The sequence below is a fragment of the Euwallacea similis genome, chromosome 4, assembly GCF_039881205.1.
Source record: "Euwallacea similis isolate ESF13 chromosome 4, ESF131.1, whole genome shotgun sequence".
NCBI classification, from domain to species: Eukaryota; Metazoa; Arthropoda; class Insecta; order Coleoptera; family Curculionidae; genus Euwallacea; species Euwallacea similis.
The window spans coordinates 6,134,384-6,153,315 of NC_089612.1; the positions used below are offsets into that span (position 1 = coordinate 6,134,384).

Genomic DNA, 18,932 nt, shown 5'->3' on the forward strand with positions numbered 1-18,932 from the left:
GTCAGCTTCGAATCCGTCGTTTCTATGGAAATTATCTTGCCGGCAAAAGTTGCTAGGAGTCTGCACAACGGTGCCTAAGTGCCAGTTTATTAACGTGCTACTAACTTTAACATCCAGTTAGTTTTCATAGAAACCATGAATCAGACCAACAAGATCTGTATTTGAACATTAATAATTAAGTTTTGGTAGGTATATAGGTAGTAGTTCTGTACATATAGCGAAGGTAAATGTATATTGCAGGTATTCTGTGGTAGGTAGTGCTCCAAACAGCAGCTCTACTATCAAAGAAAAAGTAAACGTTCATAGTAGAAAATCATTGTTTTTGTTTACAATTGATATCTCTCTCTGTATAATGGTGATTAGGTGATTGCCCAAAGGTAAAATGCCAAGGTTTACCGTACGGAATTATCAATGAAATAATTATTTAAGCCAATTTTTACAGTTAACATGAATGTTGCAATGTGCCTAAGGCAAAGTTGTATATGTTTGCCTACTCACAGCGAAAAATCAACGTGAGTGCCTGTGAATCCTGCGAATTCATTAATAGAATGGCGGTGACAATGATCATTCTAGATTCCCGTATAAACATATATATATACACACACATGGAATTAATAACGTTTCATGACGTCACGTGTTCGTGACCGAGTGGATAAACTCGACATAGTGACAGCTGCACGTCAATTTGACTTCATTTGTTTAGGTTGAAAGCTTAGTCGTGAGTTCAATTTGGGTAAAACTCAATTCAATTTCTATTTATAATTGTCTGAAGAAAAATACAAAAATTGAGCACCATTGATATAATGACGAAAGTAACAGAATTATCGTTAAATGGCATCGATCACACTTCCAACCCTTGTTACATAAAGAATTTTTCCAAGAGAATGTTAAAAACTCAAGTGTTTGTGGGTACTTTTCAGGAGAAACGTTTCGTGCAAAAACTCAATTCCTATCGGGATGTAGTTAAAATTGACTCCAAAGAGACCCAGTTCATCGAGAACCTAATGACTGTGAAGAACAAGGTGAGGAAAGATCTGTCTGACATCACTTGGATAGGTATTACTGAGCCAAACACCGTGGGAGCGCCAGTGGGATACTCCCTGTGGGTAGTTTTGCCGGTTGAAGTGTTTGGGACATATTGGTTTAAAGTAAAATCCATAGAATTTGTAGCTGGCGAGATGCGAATCAAACTTGAAATTCTCCGTAAGTTTGTTGAAAAGGAAATGGATCCTTTAGAATCTGCAAATCAGAGTAATCTGTGTTTTAAGGAAATTTTTAACCAAGCCAAATCAAACTCCTTTAGTTTTTTCAAGGAGCATATCACTTTTGCCAATTTTAAAGAAACTGTAATATTCATATCATTGCTCGTTAGCACTATTGTAGTAGGTGTGGTAAATGTAATAAAATATCTTATGGAATATATTTTAAGACTCCTCCCACAAATTTCAAATTTTATCAAGAGCATCACTCCAATTGTAGAAAAATGCTTTGATTTTATTTATAAAATTATACATGGGATTTTTAGTTTAGTTGTTACTTTAGTGTATAGTTACAGAACACCACAACAGACTTACCCTAGACCATATTATGATAATATGCAATATCTAGAGGATTCGCGAGAGAATTTCAGACGAAGGCGCGGTTTGCCATATAGATCTTCAGTTATAATTGAGCCTCTTGATGATTGATAAATCTAACATTTCTATTTTTTGGTGCTGTTATGTAAAACAGGGGGATATTTAATTATATATAAAATTATTATATAAGTTGTTCTGAATTCTGCCATTGTGTTAGTTTAGCAAAGTGGCTTTATTTGTCTTGGGGAAACTATGAATGACTAACAGTTTATGTTCTTGTAATAAATAATTAAATACATAAATATTACAAAATCATTATTTCAAGTCTCATTTTCAGTTTCATTTTTGCGGTTTTTCATAGCAGAATCCACAACAAAATGTTCCTGTCCTTGGGCGTAAACTAAAGTTATATTTTCATGCTTCACTGTAGTCATGAGTTCAGGTTTTTGTGTCACCATAGACGCATTATTTCTTACAGACTTGATAGTGCTAACAGGAGGGGAGTCAATCAACTCGCAGTGTCTACCATAAGTGCCTTCCCTGCAAAGGCACCTGTACGACCCTTCATCGTGGGTAACTGAGATGCATTTTGCCCCATTTTTACAGCTCTCTGGATTGTCTTCACAGTATGTCAGCTCTGAAACATCATAGAGACTAATGAGAAGAACTCATGGGAGAATAATTGGAAATATAGACGTACGTTCGTTGCAGAGCATCCCTCCCCAGCCTTTCCTGCAGTTGCACTCCCAGGGCCTGTTGCAAGTACCGTTGACGCAGCCTGGATAAGGGAAGCATTTTTCACAGTTTTCGCCCCACCAGCCCACCTTACATCTGAATTTATTAATAGCTTTATTTAGAGATGGTAACTGAAAAATTGCGAATGCTCACCTGCATTCTCCAGGCTTGCGGCAGTATCCTCGTTCTTTATGGCACGTCCTTGAGCATAATGCTGAAGATGATATTCCTCACTTACTGATTAAGATATAGAAGCAGTTTTCAACTTACGTGTCTGACACAGTATTCCCGTGTAACCAGGGAAGCATTTGCATTCCAAAGGTTTTTCGCAGTACCCGTGAACGCATCCCGGTAATATCTGGCATTCCCTGCAGGTTCTTCCAGCCCACCCCAATCTGCATTTGCAATGTCCAGGTTCAGTGCAGTACCCTCTAGCTGGGTGGCACCCTTCTCTACAAATTGCTGCATTTTCGATCAGTTTAATCACTAATTTTCTCTGATGGACAGAAAGCTTACGCTCGGAACAGAAGAGTCCATCCCAACCTTCCTGGCAAATGCACTCAAAACTGGCGTTGCAGTACCCGTGCTGGCATCCCGGCAACGGAATGCATTTGTTGCATTTACTTCCATAGTACCCAAGCTTGCAAACGCATTCTCCAGGTCTGTTGCAGTACCTAATTCAAGGATTCTGCTATAGCAAAGATGTAAGTATAGAGTGTACCCACTCACCCTTGCATTGGATCACACCCAGAACGGCACTTGGGGACGTCGCACAAGTCCCCATTCCAACCTGGAAGGCATTTCACCTCCCCATCATCAGAACAGATGTAGTGCGAGTGTTCATTGTGGGAAGAGGGTAGTTCGCAGGCCTGAAGTCCAGAATTTAGATCTTTGAAACACTGATCGGAATGATTCCGTTTACCTGCTTTTTCCACTTGGGCACGAATTTTCCCGACCAAACCAATGGGAGTGAAATGAAGAAGTTGAGGAGGCAGAGCCAAATCAAAGGTAATTGGCTCATGATTGTGTGCCACTCTTGCCTTGAACTTGACGCGACTCTGTCCGCATCTGATTCTTCAATGAAGTGGTACCGGTGATGGCCTAGTTATTGCTTCTTCGACGTTTGTTCATTGTAACTGTAGTTTACGGGGTTCTTACGATTAATTATTTTTAAAAATATTATTTAGACAGAAAAACTTTGAGGCAGTTAGTCATTGCATTTCTTTAAAATATGCAAAGTGCGTATTCTCAAAAATTGAGGTGCGACGCTAGTTTTTGCACCTATGTCTTTTGAAAATCCTGGCCCCGCGAGAACTTTAAGCCAAACCCGGGTATTAATGCAAGAGAAAATTAGCGCTTCTATGTCTAAAAACGGCGTATAAATTTATTTTTACTATATTTAATATATGCAAGTAGCAGTTCTCAGCATCACTCATAACACATAAGGTTCTTGTCAGATTTATTCAATAAAAATATACATTTCCAATACTGAAGCAGCTATTTGTATGAGCGATTGAAACGACATTTTTATGGTAACTATACATAAATATCATCTCTTGTGAGAAATAGGAACGATGGTAAAAGCCCTCGAATTCATTTTTAAGGTCTCACAGCCTTATTGATGACGCGGACCAATGGGTCGTAGACAACTTTCCTCGCGTGCCTGCCCATCACGAAGTCTATGTGGTTGAAATTGGGCCGATCAATTTTCTTGATCCCATGGCGAGCTTTTTCGTTCAAGTTCCTATACAGGTTCCAAGCGTCCTAAAACTCTTTCAATACACACTGAACTTTTCATGCCTAACTAGTACCTCTTCGGGAGTAGCCCAGTCCTGTGTACTATACACTATGTAAGTAGGAACTTCGATTTTAGTCACGTCAAAAAAGGGAGCCACCGGGGCACCATATTTCTCCATATTAATCCTCGGAGGGTAATTGTACTTCCTGAAATTTCCCAACACCAAGTCGGCGGCATGGTTGAGAATCTGGATCGAGGTGCCTCCGGGTAGTTGTCTGAAGTACACCGGGACCATTTCAGGTCCAAAGTCTGCGTTTGGACCGTAGAATAGATTGTAAAGTTGCATGCAGAGTCGCATCAAAGGAGGGGACTCCATACAAGGCGTCATCAATCTTCTGAGTTCGCTGGCCTCGGATACCACGCGTTCAAGTCTCAAGTCCCGCACTGTATCCTGATGCATGATAATTAAGTCATTAACGGGGCTGACAAGAAATGAAATTTTCTGGGTGCGATATTACAACATTCTGCATTATTGGTGAAGGTTGCATAAAGTATGAGCAAAAACTCGCTTGAATGCAGTTGCTGGCATTCTCTTTATATGCAAATGTTACTTACAATAACCCAATTGCCGTAAGGAGCGAACCATTTGTAAGGAGAGATCATGCGATTAAGAGTGTAAGCCGGACATAGCAGGACGAACATTTTGATGATACTCTTCGCTTCCTCAGGGAACTCGCTGCCGTACATTAGGGCAAACGTTGTCCCCAATGAGTGTCCCACATAGATGATCTGACTTCCAGGTTCGCTGTGTGAGAGAATGGTGTGAAACATGGCCGGTAAATCTAGGAGGGCCACATCGTCCATACTGAAAGAAGAGATTTTTGAGTTGCTACTTTCGAAAGTGAGTACCGGTTTCCCCACCTGGTTTCCCAAAATTTCGGATCCCTAGAGGTTAGATTTAGGTGTTGCTCTGACGGGAATGTGCCTCGGTAGTTTCCTAACCAGACGTCGTAGCCGGCCTCCCATAGGACAAATGCTGAAGGTTTTTTGTTAACGGTATAATTTCAAATCCGGTAAATGCGGAAATTAACCATATAGGTATAGAAATTGCCTTATTATTAGACCTTACCCAAAGAGTCCCTCTTCAAAGCCAGGAAGTTGTTACAGGTAGCTACCAACCCATGCTGAAAATATACAGGGTGCTTCTTGGCATGGGGATTCACACTCCCGTCATTAGGTATCCTAAACATGGTCAAAACATATCCATCCTTAGTGACCACTCTATAAGTCTGCACGGGATATCCCAGCATCTGAATGATGTCGGGCTGCAATTCAACCCCATTCAATCCTTGCAAATCTCTTCCGCACCAAGTACTCACGGCAACATAATCGGCACCCAAATCATACCAGCAGTTGGAGTTGTTCTTTATGGTATAGTAGTCGTCGAAGGTAGGACACACATTATTAGGACGATCGCTGTTGGTACCGAAGTCTCCGGATACATGCAGTAGTATCGACGGAACCACCAGCAGCAACGCGGTACCCACCAGCCCCCGGATCATGTTTCAGACCATTTAAATGGGTAAATGGTACTCCTCGAAATAGTATCATGGTCTAGGCTGCAAGACCTTGACTAGTCTAATATAAATTTGTCTCGACTGATAAAAATATGTTCCTACTGTAGGTTGCATTTACTGGATTGCCAGGTCCGGGCAAGGACACCATTCGGTATTATAAAAACTTATTCGTGTATAATAAAGAACATGCAGCCTAGACCGAGCCTGGAATTAATCCGATTATTTTTTAGAAACATTATAGGTCGAACAACTGTTACCGCAGAATGAGAAATGGGGAAATTTGAATTAATCAAATGCTGTTGCTTTGATTGCCGTTCGTGATACCTTCGAATTATCATTTTGCCTTTCATTGCCATCCCTGGCTTTCCTTGTGAAATTCTACGTGTTCCACAAAGAAAGTCACAAAAAAACAACGTTTCAAAAATGTGGAAAACATTTAATCAACAATGAAAATATTAAAACATAAATACAATAAATCACTATACACTTCTTCCTCTCAGAGGCACACTTAACTCTTAAATATTGTTAATACTCTCCTTATCTTTATGCCTTTGCTTTTCCCTTTGTTTCTTCATAAATTTTTCTATGACCTGCATAACAGGTTTGGTCACCAATTCGTCAGAATCTTTCCCGAAGAAAAAGTCATTGTGATTGAAATTTAATTTCTCTACCCCGTAAATACCAGCCCTTATTGGTTCCGGCAGTTCCTTGTAAAGATACAGGGCGTCCTAAAAATAGTTGTAGGAACAAAATTACGCATTTTCTGAATATTACCTGTTTGGTGGTGGCCCAATCATTCCTGGCATAAATAATGAATATTGGCACAGTTATTTTTTTAATATCGTATTCCGGAGGCGTTTTGCTGCCGTACAAAAAGGTATTTTTCCCAGGCCCGTAATCGTACTTCCTGAAGTTGCCCTTTGTCGACTCCCTCAGGAACGTTAGCGTTTTCAGGGAAGTTCCTCCTGGTAGCTGGTTAAAGTATACAGGAATTGTTTCCTGTATAAAAGGTCCAGTGTAAGAATTTTATTTATTAAAATTGTGGGACTCACTGGAGCAATATTAGTGAACGGCCCGATGAACATATTGACCATAGTGACACACGCCAACATTATAACTGGAGAGGCCATGCATGTAGGCCTAGTCAGTTGCCTGGCATACCCTCTAGATACCACCTGAACTACGTTCAGAGCGCCAGTAACCTCCTTCAAAAATCCATTAAAGTTCAATCTTCCTTTATTAGCATCGTATTTTTAATATCAGTTGAAAACCTCGCCTATACAAGGAACGATAAAAAATATCACGATGTAAATTTAAATCGTAACTATTAGGCTTGCTCTATTATTTGTTGACGGGACCCTGTAACATTCCGGATGCCTAAGCCAGCAGACCAAACGAATATTGCCCCGGCTTGGGTTGCGAAACGATGAATATTTGACATGCACCGCTACTCCGCACGGAGACCGGTACTCGCAGGTGTAAACAAACTGAAGCCAGTGGCGTCGGCAAAGGGCGTTTAAAATCGAATTTTTCTTGCCCACTTGTGGTGTTACATAGTTAAATTAAGATATTCATAGTTTTATATGTACAGTTTTCTTAAGATTAATCGTATTATTACGAGCGTATTGATTTGATAAGTATGGCTTGTCGGAGGCCCTTTGAAGACCATTTGGAAATTGAAGTAAACATGAATCTTTCAGAGGCTAGTAGTGATTTTAAAAACTAAGACTTTTATGTGCAGTCTCAGCATTTCGTTTTGAATATTTATGACCGTTTAAAGAAAGAAAACAAGCATAATTCAGTTAAAAATATTGTAATACGAATAAGTGAAATAACTAAATTATCTTTGTCGACGATTTATCGGGTTATTAATGTTATAGACCATATTTTTGGAAGGAAAGGAACTTCCCGGAAATTTAAACAAATCGACGATGGCGACAGAGATGAGGAAAACTTTCCGAGGGACAAAAAGGTACATATTCCAGAAAAAAAGACGACAGAAAAAAATTGTTAGACATAACAAAGTCTTTAGATTTCAAAAAGGAGTATGTAACTGAGAAACTATGTTGCGATCAAGGACTTACAATTTTGCGGTTACTGCCCTATTATTGCATTTTTCACCCAATCGAAATAATTTGGGAGATAACATAGTATGGAAAAACTGTGTATCTCATGTTATCCAAAAAGAAAACGAGTAGTACGTGTCGCCTCCTGTTGCCTCAATAATTATTCAACCGAGTATCAATAATGACTCCATTGATGAAGGAAATTATGAGACTTGTATTTAAATTTAATTAAAACATAATATATGCCTGCTATGTTAATTATAATAATTCAAAAAATATATTTTTTGCTACGCTTATGCCCTGAATTCCTTTAATATACGCGGGTAAGAGGTTGGCAGTTTCAACTGATAATCAAAATACTGTAACGCAACTTACTAAAGCAGGGTAAAAAAGAGGAAATAGCACTCTGTAAGGGCTCCTCATGTTGGTCATTTTATACGCCGGCCCTAGGAATATAAACAGGGAGACCAGACTTTCTGCCAAGCGTGGTCTTTCTGAAGCAAACATCATTGCGGCAGAGGAAGCCAGAGAGTGACCAATATAGATGGTTTTCCCTTTGTTTCCCGCGTGGTACTGGACCAGTTGCAGCATCGCCGGAACATCGTAGCGGGAAATTTCATCTACACTGTACATAATCTGGTCATTTCAAATGAAGGCTGATCGAAAATCTTAGTGACAATAGACGTCACAGTAATTCATCCGAGACATGCAAATCGGTTGTCAGTAAATAGTAATTGGTCTAATAAACGCCTTACATTTCCGTTGCATTGCATCACCTACGCGCAGTGCGAGGTTTCTTTAATAATCACCCGTTATCAAAGCTGGGGATTTTTATCAATATTGTTACTGTTTTCTACTTTCTTTTTATTAGTAGCCCACACAGTGAGGCCAAATTACGAAAATTAACCTACATGAATGTATAGAAAAATTGCTAACTTAATTGTACAACGATAATCGTAAACGATTGAGGTAGATACGTATGTACATAGATGCCTTAGATATTGGCTACAAAAAAACCTTTTTGGTTGTTTTTTTTAAGTTAATTAAATTGTCCAGTGGTTTTGTCCTTGGCAATATGTATTTCTTCCCACAGGGTGACGTTATTCCGGGCAGATGACATGTCGCTGTCATCGTCGTTTTAAAATGGAATTATTTGAATGTTACGAGGGAACTCGGGTAAATGTTGTCTTACAAGCCAAATAATGAATAAGGACTAAATTGTTAAATGTGGTGTCAACTTTAACTGCACGTTATTAATTTCTACAGAATTGTTGAAATAATTATACGTTGTATAAATTAATAACAAATCAAATATCGATGAAGAACATTTTAAGCAAACATGAAGCGTCTCGAATTTGGTATGGGCCCTCCCTCGTTTTATTACCCAAGAGCCTCAGCCCAACCTAATATGAATCTTGTGTAGACAACCAGATATACATTTAATTTCATGGTTTAAACTTAAATTTGGCGCAGATATTGGTTAAACACACCAATATCAGCGTCATTTTGCTTGTTCGGAAGAAAAATCTTACTTAAGTATGTGTGCTACTCTTGTAATTATCGTTTAATAGCACAAGACTTTCTATCAGGTGAATTATTCGATTCCCGGCCTTGAAACCCCCGAGGGAATTCCTGAAGTTATTACTTAAGTATCTACTACTTTTACCTATATTGGTCACTTTGGGGATTGGTTTGCGTTGTAGTATAAAAAAATCCTCATAATATCCGTAATAAATGGCAATTACTTAAATATAATCATAAAAACTGTTCCTTATACGATTTAGCAATAGTAAACTTCCTAGTGTACCAAATTGCCAACGTACCAAGTAATTTTTCTCTAGGCGTCGCACCACATGTCTTATTCGAATTGAGTTATGCTTTAATGATCTACTTCTAAGAGGCATAAAATTACGCAAGATGGAACTGGAATTTAGGCAAAAATTGCCAGTAATGATATAGAAATAAGCAGATAGTATTCTGCGAGAGTTGACCAATACTAATACTTAGCTTTAACTAGCTTCAAAACGAGCACAACTGATATAATCAGATTGTTATTTAATAGTCATATTCGTGTTAAAACGCATAAAGACATAAATAGACCTTATTGAGATTGAAAAATAACTATTAGATGTATTTTCGTTTCCTAGAGATCTCGTTGTTGAAAGTAAAAGTAAATACAGCAAATAAAATGAATTAAGGCCGAGATCATTCTTAATTATAAATCTTTGTGTTTTGTATATGAGCTATTTATCCACTTTTATACGATTTTAATTGTGTAATTATTACCTATATGAAATGTTACATTCAAAAGCGGTTTCGTCCGGTCTGTGTTGTTAGTTTTGTTTTACTGATAACGTGGTCAAATATAGAAGCAGCCCATAGAAAATATTTCAAGGTTTACCTGTGGTCCCAAAATTCCTTTTGAGTGACATTCAAAGATTCATGTCCTTCTGAATATTCAGTTCCTCGGTAATTACCCAGCCACACATCATAGCCGGCATCAGCTAGTTGAAATGCTAAAATTACATGTAAAATCCTCGTTTTTACACAATTTGGCTGGTAGTTTTAGAATCTCTTATTATTAATATGAAGCAATAATTATTGAGTACATAGAAAAATGCTGCAAGTCTGTTGTCTGTTAGATATACTTACCCTCTTCTTCTCATCTACACTTGAGACAAATAATTACAACTCACTACTTAAATTAGAAGTCACTTAAGCATAATATGATTTAAGGACGTACTTGACCGAGGTTCTAAGAACGTCAATGTTTCATAAAAGCTCCCCTTTCGTGCTTACTTTATTAAGAAATCCGGCACTCGATCAATTTGATCGCCAAGATTCTATACATAATGGTGAACGTAAAATCTCATGCTAATCTGTCTAAAAACCATTTTTCTCAACTTTACCCACCTATCGATCTCTTTCCCAATCCAACGAAGATCCCCGAGGTGCTTTGCACCCCATGTAACATAAAAACCGGCGGCTTTTTGTCGTTAACTCCAGGGATCCTAAACACCGTTAAATGAAAGTCGTCCTCGGTGCGCACTTTATATGTGATGATCGGATATCCAGTGTTGCGTATTATATCCGGCTAATGAGAAATATCCCTTGCACACTGTTCCCTCATAATTAGGACTGAGTCTTACCACAGTTAACTCGGCTGCAAAGTCGTACCAGCACTTGCTGTTGTTGGCCATGGTGAAGTAGTCTCGAAACGTCGGGCATACATTGTTGGGCTTTTTCTGCCCAAGAAGAACCGAGACACAGTTTAGGAACACAAACAGTATCTTGGACAGTTGATTGAGGCTCATTTGGATAGCAGGGAAAAAATTCTACACAAATACTGTATTATTGTTATGCAATCTCACTAGCCGGTATCGCAGTACAATTTCACCGATTACAAGGTATCTAATGCAGATTTTGTTTAGTTATGCTGCTTTCTTCACGCAATGCCTCTTGTGGAAGAAGGTGGAAAGTTTTGGTTGGGCTGCAATAGGGGTCCCACCACGAAACTAGGTACCTATATTATGTAGATTTTTCATCAAATTCGAAGAGCATTCTCTTTTGTGTTGCTGCCTGTTTAATGGCGCTGAATTATTTTCGTTACAATAACGTCTCAGAATGGTTAAATATGTTTACTTAGACAGTTATCCGGAAGTTATTTGTAATAGCACGAAGTACACGATTTTTTGCTTTATTCGCTGCCTGTTTGGCAACTATCTCCTACATACACACATGGATGCACTCGTTTTCTTTCAATCCGGAAGGTGAAATTTACTTTACCTGCTAGAAGTGGGCGTTTCCGTTAAGTTTACTTCTTGCACTATTTTTTAAATCTTGACACACTCTCTCTGCAGATACGGCGATGTCTTTGTTAAACTTCCTCGCGATATGCCGCACACCACGAGTGGATATTTGTCGGTCATTAACAAGTGCGTTTAATAGGAAAAGAACCACTGAAATTGGTTATTTAAGAATCAATTACTGAAGCCATTATGCAAGCTTGTTGATATTCCTGCTGTATACATTGTTATCTCATTAGACTCGACAATGGAAATTTTTTAATTAATTACCGCTTCAGGTATTAAAAGCCAACGTGCAGTCCTGAGACATGCAAGGGGCGCTTTGATATGTGGGAAGGACCGAGGTTATTATTAAGTTACACCGAGGCCCCTTGGCCTGGGCCAATTTACCCGAATTTAGCATAAAACCGGATTTCACAAAATCGAGCAGCAAGACTACGAATTGTCCATGTACGCAATCGACAATTTCCCCTTCGCATCCAGAATTCTAGATGAGACTGCCACAAATTGCAGCCTTGCCAGAGGTCTGCTGCACATACAGGGCACTCCAAAAGTAACGGGACAAAGAGCGACGGCAGATTCCTGCTATCGAAATGTTGATGGCTTGTCGAGGAACTCGAGAATTGCTTCCTAGTGTAGAGCCCCAAAGAGAAGCTCAATAAAGTTGGCAGTTTTAATCGACTGATGAAATTTCGAAGTCAATTACTTACCTAGTGCAGTAAGGACTTTTTGCATAAACTCACTTTTTTGACGGTTTCAAAATTTTGTCGTTTAGATCTCGGCTGGATGTGTGGGGGGTCCAGAACCCGCGCGGGGGCTAAACGACGCGATTCGGGTCCAAAATTTCGAAAAATTGAAATGAAACTCAAGACATCTCAGTTTTTATTATTTTTTCAATTAAAATATATACCACACAAAATACATAATCTATTATTCTCTCATTGGTATTATAAAACAAAAATATATAGATTTTATATAAATCGATAACATTCAGCATATATTATATTGATATAGAAACAAACGATTCTCTTGCAATATCTGTTGATAAATACGTGTGTGAACTGCATTTGCATAAGGTACTTATTTGTTTATTGTGCTTATATTGTGGGGGCCACTGGCATATACCCATAGCAAGGGGTTTCAGCAACTACCTTCCATATATGCCACATAGCCCTAAATATATCTACTAACAGTATAGTAGTGAGAAATATTTATGAAAGAGTACACTTTACGTTACACAGATGCGTCTAATATTTATATCTTAAACGATTTGGAATCAAATAAAAATATCGTTGCGTACAAAGGACATCAGAGAGCAATCATCATCATAAGAATAGGTTCGTCAGGCTCAAGAATCGCCTCTCATGGGCGTCTTCAAAAAACCCCAATAATTCAAATTCGGATTGCAGAAAGTCACATAATGTTCCATCATGTAATTACCAATATCTGTTACCGCTAACTAGAACATTAATATAGGAATAATACAGTTTTTTAGTATAAGTAAACTAATAAGTGGGGGCTCCATTATAATACAGGTAGCGGCCCTGGGGGGCCTTCCCCTCCGCAGGCTTTAAAAATGCATGTCGGTGTAGTTGATACACGTACACATGCTCCAAAATATCGATATGAATAAATTACAAATATTGATTGATTATGAAGTATTACACCGAAGTAGTAACAATCCATTTAAACATTAAACATTTACGTATATTAGTAGATTTACAATAATGCAGTTCGATAAGCGTATGATAAATCATTCAGCAGGGTTTGATGCCCACTCGTAAGTTCGAAATATTGAACCTCTTGGTCGGGGTATGATAATTTGATTGATATGTGGTCGAAGCAACTCTGTCAGTTGGGGCATTTACATAAGCGAATAACAACATACATATATAAGTTCATCTAGATATTGAAGAAACTAGTCATCACGGCAGGTCACACAAAGAATGGGTCAGAGGTAAACATTGCAGTGGTTCAAAACGTCGTTGAATGGTCGAAATCAAAACCACATTAATTATACATATACAGGGTGGCATACCGAAAAGTTCCCGCTCGGGTTTTTTCTTTATAAACTAATAAATGAAAATTTGCTCGGAGACGTAAACCTTAGTTTTCAGGGAGACACATTTTTTACATGTTTTCACCCCCTCCGGTCCAACCCCTACGAAGAGGTGGCTGTCACCCTTAAAATCTTAAATGGAAAGAGGGGGAAGGGGGGCGAGTGACATCTTATTTTAATTATCTTTATTTTGAATTGAACTCCCTTCGTTATGGAGCCTTTCTCGCATTATTTTGTCGATAAATAAAATGCACAAAAAAAGGTATTAATAATAGTATTTTGGAGTTTCACCCGATCCTTCGAAAAACCTGCTATTATCAGTTTATTTCTCGCAAAAGCGGATGGATTGGGAGAAGGGGTTGTATTAAATGGCTCGCAAGATGCCCTGATTTGTCATCATTGGACTTTTTCTTGTGGGAACATTTGAAGTCTAAAATTAATAGAAGCAAACTGAATTCTTTAGAAAACTTGCGGCAATAAAATACGAGTCCCAACAAGTAACTCTCAAAATATTCCATGATGTTTTCGAGCAGTGTCTTTACAATTGCATAGAACGTAAACATTTCAACCTTTACTTCATTGACGCATGTGTCAAGAAATGTTGTTACTTTTACATTTCATTCCTTTATTTCTCACAAACTACTCGATCGATTTCAACGAGGAAGGTCCCGTAATAAAGGGAATCCAATTCACTTTAAAATAAGATATTCCCCCTCCCCCTTCCTATTTAATAATTTAAGGGTGGCAGCCATCTTTCACTACGGGTCGGAGCAGGTAGGGTGCAAGTATGTAAAAAATGTATCCTCCTAACAACCAAGGTTTACGTGTCCGAGCATATGTATTTTCATGTATTCGTTTACAAGAAAAAAACCTGAGTAGAAACTTTCCGGTACGCTACCCTGTATACATTATTATTTTAGTTACTCAGGTTAATCTGTTAGATTTCATCAGAATCATTGGTATTAAATTCAGAAATATCATCGTTACTATTATCATTGCTGGCTTGGATAATGAAGGGCTCTATTATCGTATCAAAAAATTATCTATGCTCGTCCACATGTGGGATAATACGTATATGGACGAGACAAAACGCGAAGAAATACCCATGACCACATGAAAGTGCAGATGGTCCTGTGATGATATCGGAAACTATCAGGTGCATGTAAAGAACAGTTTTGCTTGGAAGGCCTATAGGTACCCAAATAAGTTCTTGACTAAAAATTAATAAAAAAAGACAGCAGTTATTAGGGTCCTCTATTAAACAGAAACTGCATATGAAACCCACGTGATATTGTCATTAATAAGATATTTTACCATTTTCAATATGTTGGGCCACTGGACAGTTGATCAGGCGACTGGACCTTTTTTCGCTGGTTTTTTTGTGTGGCCTATGGCGATGACTAATTTCTCCAATATTCAGATGAAGTTATAGTATTTTTAATATTAGTTGAAAACCTCGCCTATAGAACGAATGATTTGAAAAAAATCACGATGAAAAATGAAATCATAATCGCTAACGCCCTGTAACATGTCGGAAGCCCAAACTAGCGGACCAAACGAATATTGCCTCGGCTTGGGTTGCGAAACGATGAATGTTTGACATGCGCCGCTACTCCGCACGGAGACCGGTACTCGCAGGTGTAAACAAACTGAAGCCAGTGGCGTCGGCGAAGGGCGTTTAAAATCGAATTTTTCTTGCCCACTTGTGGTGTTACGTAGTTAAATTAAGTTACTCATAGTTTTATATGTACAGTTTTCTTAAGATTAATGGTATTATTACGAGCGTGTTGATTTGATAGGTATGGCTTGTTGGAAGCCCTTTGAAGACCATTTGGAAAATAAAATGAACGTGAATCCTGCACAGAGATGGGCACATTTTATTCGAATAATAATCATGAATTATCAGTAATTCATAGACTATTCATGAATGAAAAGTACGACTAATTATTAAAAAAAAGTTTATTAAAATAGTATACTGCACTCTGTTTAATTTCCCTTTGCATGGAACCTGCTTCAAACTTCCAGTTACATACAAGCTTGTGAACAGATTTCAGTTTTTCAAAATAATTGTTAAATTTGATCGAGTTTCAGCCTTTACGAGCATTTCTGGCTATTTTGGACGTATTCCAAATTTGTTTAAAAAAAAATCAGGTTTCCAAAGTTGTTAGTATTGTAAATAGTTAGTTGTTAGTAATTGGTAATAGAACTTTTTACGGATTATTCATGAAATAATTCAAAAAAATTATTCATGATTAATAGGTTATTCTCGAATAGATCATTCGTGAACGAAAAATACAAATAATCATTCTTCAATCATCACAAATAAATGATGAATAATTTTTTTATTCGTTATTCATGGAACTGGATAGTGACCATAGTTATGATTGAAAATTCATTAAAATAACACCCATCTCTGATCCTGCAGGGGCTAGTAGTGATTCTAAAAACTAAGACTTTCATGTGCAGTCTCGGCGCTTCATTTTGAATTTATGATTGTTTAAAGAAAGAAAACAAGCATTATTCAGTTGAAAGTATTGTAACAAGAATAAGCGAAATAGACTAAATTATCACTGTCGACGACTTATCGGGTTCTTAATGTTATAATCCATAACTTTGGAAGGAAAGAGACTTTTTGAAAATTCAAACATATCGACGATGGCAGAGATGTTATTCGAGGAATTATCTATAATTTTTATATAGAGAAAATCGAGTACCTGCACTGGAAATAATTCGAGAAAAGCTAAGAAATTACTCGTGTTATAATTAGGAAATTTCTTGACAACATTACGAACGGTCATGATGGATTGCGGCTTTAAATATAAAAAAATTGATAATGGAATGGTGGTAATGGAGGCACAAGGAATATCTGGTTTGCGGGGGGAATATTTACGTAAAATCGGGGATAATCGACAGTCAGTAGGAAGATGCCTAGTTTATTTAGGTGAAACGAGGTTCGACACTCGCGACGTGATTAAATGTGGTCGGGTGGATAATTCAAAACATTTCAGTTGAGGTTCTCCCGTTCGAGAATCAAACGAATTACTATTCTGCACGCTCGCAGTGAAAGCGGATTTGTGCTAACCGGCTTATTGTTGTCCGCTAAAAATATAAACCAATCCTCAGCTGATTACCACGAAGACATGACTGCTCAAATATTCGGAAAATGAATCACCGAACGACCGCCACCAAACACCCCCCCCCCTGACTCAGCCATTGTAATGTGACGTCAACGCTTCTTATCATCCCCGGTCACCAGTCAGGACCCCTAATAATGGTACAAAGAAACGGGACACAATCAACTTCGTGTGAGACAAAAATGTACATATTCCGGAAGAAAAGACGACAGAGGAAGGATTATTAGGCACAATAAGGTCTTTAAGTTTCAAAAAGGAGGAGAGGGACACGCGATTTTGCGGTTTTAATTATTGCGGTTTTAACCCAACCGAAATCACTTGGGGGGTTGTAAAAAAAGATTACGAAAGATAAATAAGTCGCCAACTTTAAGTGGCGCTCCTTTGGAATACGTTCGGCAGGTGATAAATGAACTAGACTGAAATATACAGGGTGTCTCTGATTAGATGGTAAAAATTTTAATGGCTGAATCCTGAGCCAAATTTAAGACGAAAAGTCCATATAAAGACATATTCAAAAATGCCTCGTCTCCGATCTACAGGGCGTTAAAAGCCCTTTTTTTAAAATTACTTATTTATTTTTAATCGAACTTGCTGAAAATTTGTACATATCATACGCCGAACGTTTCCTACAAAAGGAAATTTTCGGACTTTGATCTTATACGGGGCGATGCGGATTGACGGGTCTTGAGTTCTCATTTATCACACACATGTTATTTTTTTTTACATTAGTAGGTGAGGGTCATTTTCCGCAGCTGTTAGGAATCTAAAACGCTCTCATATTAAATAAAATTAAGCTTTCGTTTAAACTGGGTTGATCGACATTGATGTTAATAATTGCATCTGTAAGAAACAGTTGATTATTATCGCGAATATTACCTAAACCATCAGTTTAGGGGAAATTTTGCTAGAGACTGAAAAGTGAGAAAATTCAAGGCGGATTTCAGAAATTTGGCTAAAGGAATAAAAATGTTAACAGAAAAAAACATGCGATAAATGGGAGATCAAGACCCGTCAATCCGCATCGCCCCGTAAATGAAGTCAAGGTCCGAAAATTTTCGTTTGTAAGAAACACTCGGCGTAAGATATGTACAAATTTTCAGCAAGTTTTGATAAGAAATAAACAAGTAATTAAAAAAAAAACTAAAAAAAAGTGTTTTTTGACACCCTGTAGATCGAAGATGAAGCATTTTTGGACATGTCTTTATATGGACTTTTCGTCTTAAATTTGGCTCAAGATTCTCCCATGAAAAATTTTACTATCTATTCAGAAACACCCTGTAGTGTGGGAAAACTGTGTCACCTCAATGACTACCCAGCTGAGCGTCGATAGTGACTACACTAATGATGAGAAGGATCAAACCTGTACTAATATTGAATTGAAAAATAACATGTACCTCCCAAACTTATTTGTTATAATAATTCAAAAAATATAGTTTGTGTTGCGCCGCATGTGCGCTGGTCAGAGGTTTTTTCACAGTTTCAACTGATAATAAAAATACTATTCACTCCCGGGCAAATTTAAAGGAACACTTCGATATTTCCAATTTTTCCCCTCTGATATCGGAAACCGGAAAAAGTTATATTGTTGTTTGTAACATTGACCCAGAAAATTAAAAATCATTGTTAAGCGTAATTTTCACTTTTTAGAGCGAATTAAAAAATAACATTTTCACATGAAACCGTATTGCTGTTTATTTGCATTTCAAACAATAACGAATTGTTTTATTGAAAAAATATGAAATTTCCTTCTCCCAGTATCAGAGTATTCACTAAGAAACATTTTATTACTGTGTCATGGGGCAGAGAAGACGGTTAAGTGATGAAGAAGCAATTAGAGCGATAGCTCTGATGGAAGAAGAGTTTGGCCAAAGAGAAGTTGCAAACGGACTATAACGCTCGCACTCGGCGGGGTCAAGAGTGGTGAATCGCTACAAGAGACTGGTAGTTATTCCCTCAGGAGAGAACACGATCGCCCAAGGGCAACTTCTGCAAGAAATTATCATTTTTTGTGGTTACATGCTTCTCGCAATGGGCACGTTACTGGTCCTAATTTGAATTTTTTTCCACGAAACAGTACAGTAAGAAGAAGGCTTACTGAGTATGGATTGACCTCTCACCTCCCACCTACTGGACCGTTGCTCACCGGAGAGCACCGTGTTCGAAGATAAAGATTTGCTCGAGAACATCTACCCACATGTCCGGAAGTTTGGAATATTGAGAATTACAATGAGTATGCCCCT

General features: G+C 38.0%; 3 protein-coding genes across 3 annotated transcripts; 1 reads left to right on the forward strand and 2 right to left on the reverse strand.

Annotated features, from left to right (window-relative positions):
• Positions 1–788: 788 nt before the first annotated feature.
• On the forward strand, positions 789–1,688 carry LOC136408369 (uncharacterized). Its single transcript, XM_066389310.1, has one exon. The coding sequence runs from the start codon at positions 804–806 to the stop codon at positions 1,686–1,688; it is 885 nt and encodes a 294-aa protein (XP_066245407.1). The 5' UTR covers positions 789–803.
• Positions 1,323–5,687, reverse strand: C901. Its single transcript, XM_066389313.1, has 11 exons — positions 5,430–5,687; positions 5,180–5,375; positions 4,972–5,086; positions 4,666–4,915; positions 4,124–4,501; positions 4,039–4,076; positions 2,829–2,989; positions 2,583–2,774; positions 2,466–2,526; positions 2,278–2,408; positions 1,323–2,214 (listed from the first exon to the last, which is right to left on the reverse strand). The coding sequence occupies exons 1-11, from the start codon at positions 5,610–5,612 to the stop codon at positions 1,898–1,900; spliced, it is 2,022 nt and encodes a 673-aa protein (XP_066245410.1). The 5' UTR covers positions 5,613–5,687; the 3' UTR covers positions 1,323–1,897.
• A 430-nt stretch (positions 5,688–6,117) lies between these two features.
• Positions 6,118–11,526, reverse strand: LOC136408368 (lipase 3-like). The gene is made up of 8 exons (XM_066389308.1): positions 11,336–11,526; positions 10,843–11,216; positions 10,607–10,787; positions 10,095–10,209; positions 8,069–8,318; positions 6,680–6,832; positions 6,402–6,626; positions 6,118–6,355 (listed from the first exon to the last, which is right to left on the reverse strand). Exons 2-8 carry the CDS (start codon positions 11,005–11,007, stop codon positions 6,143–6,145), a joined length of 1,302 nt encoding a protein of 433 aa, XP_066245405.1. The 5' UTR covers positions 11,008–11,216; positions 11,336–11,526; the 3' UTR covers positions 6,118–6,142.
• Positions 11,527–18,932: the final 7,406 nt, after the last annotated feature.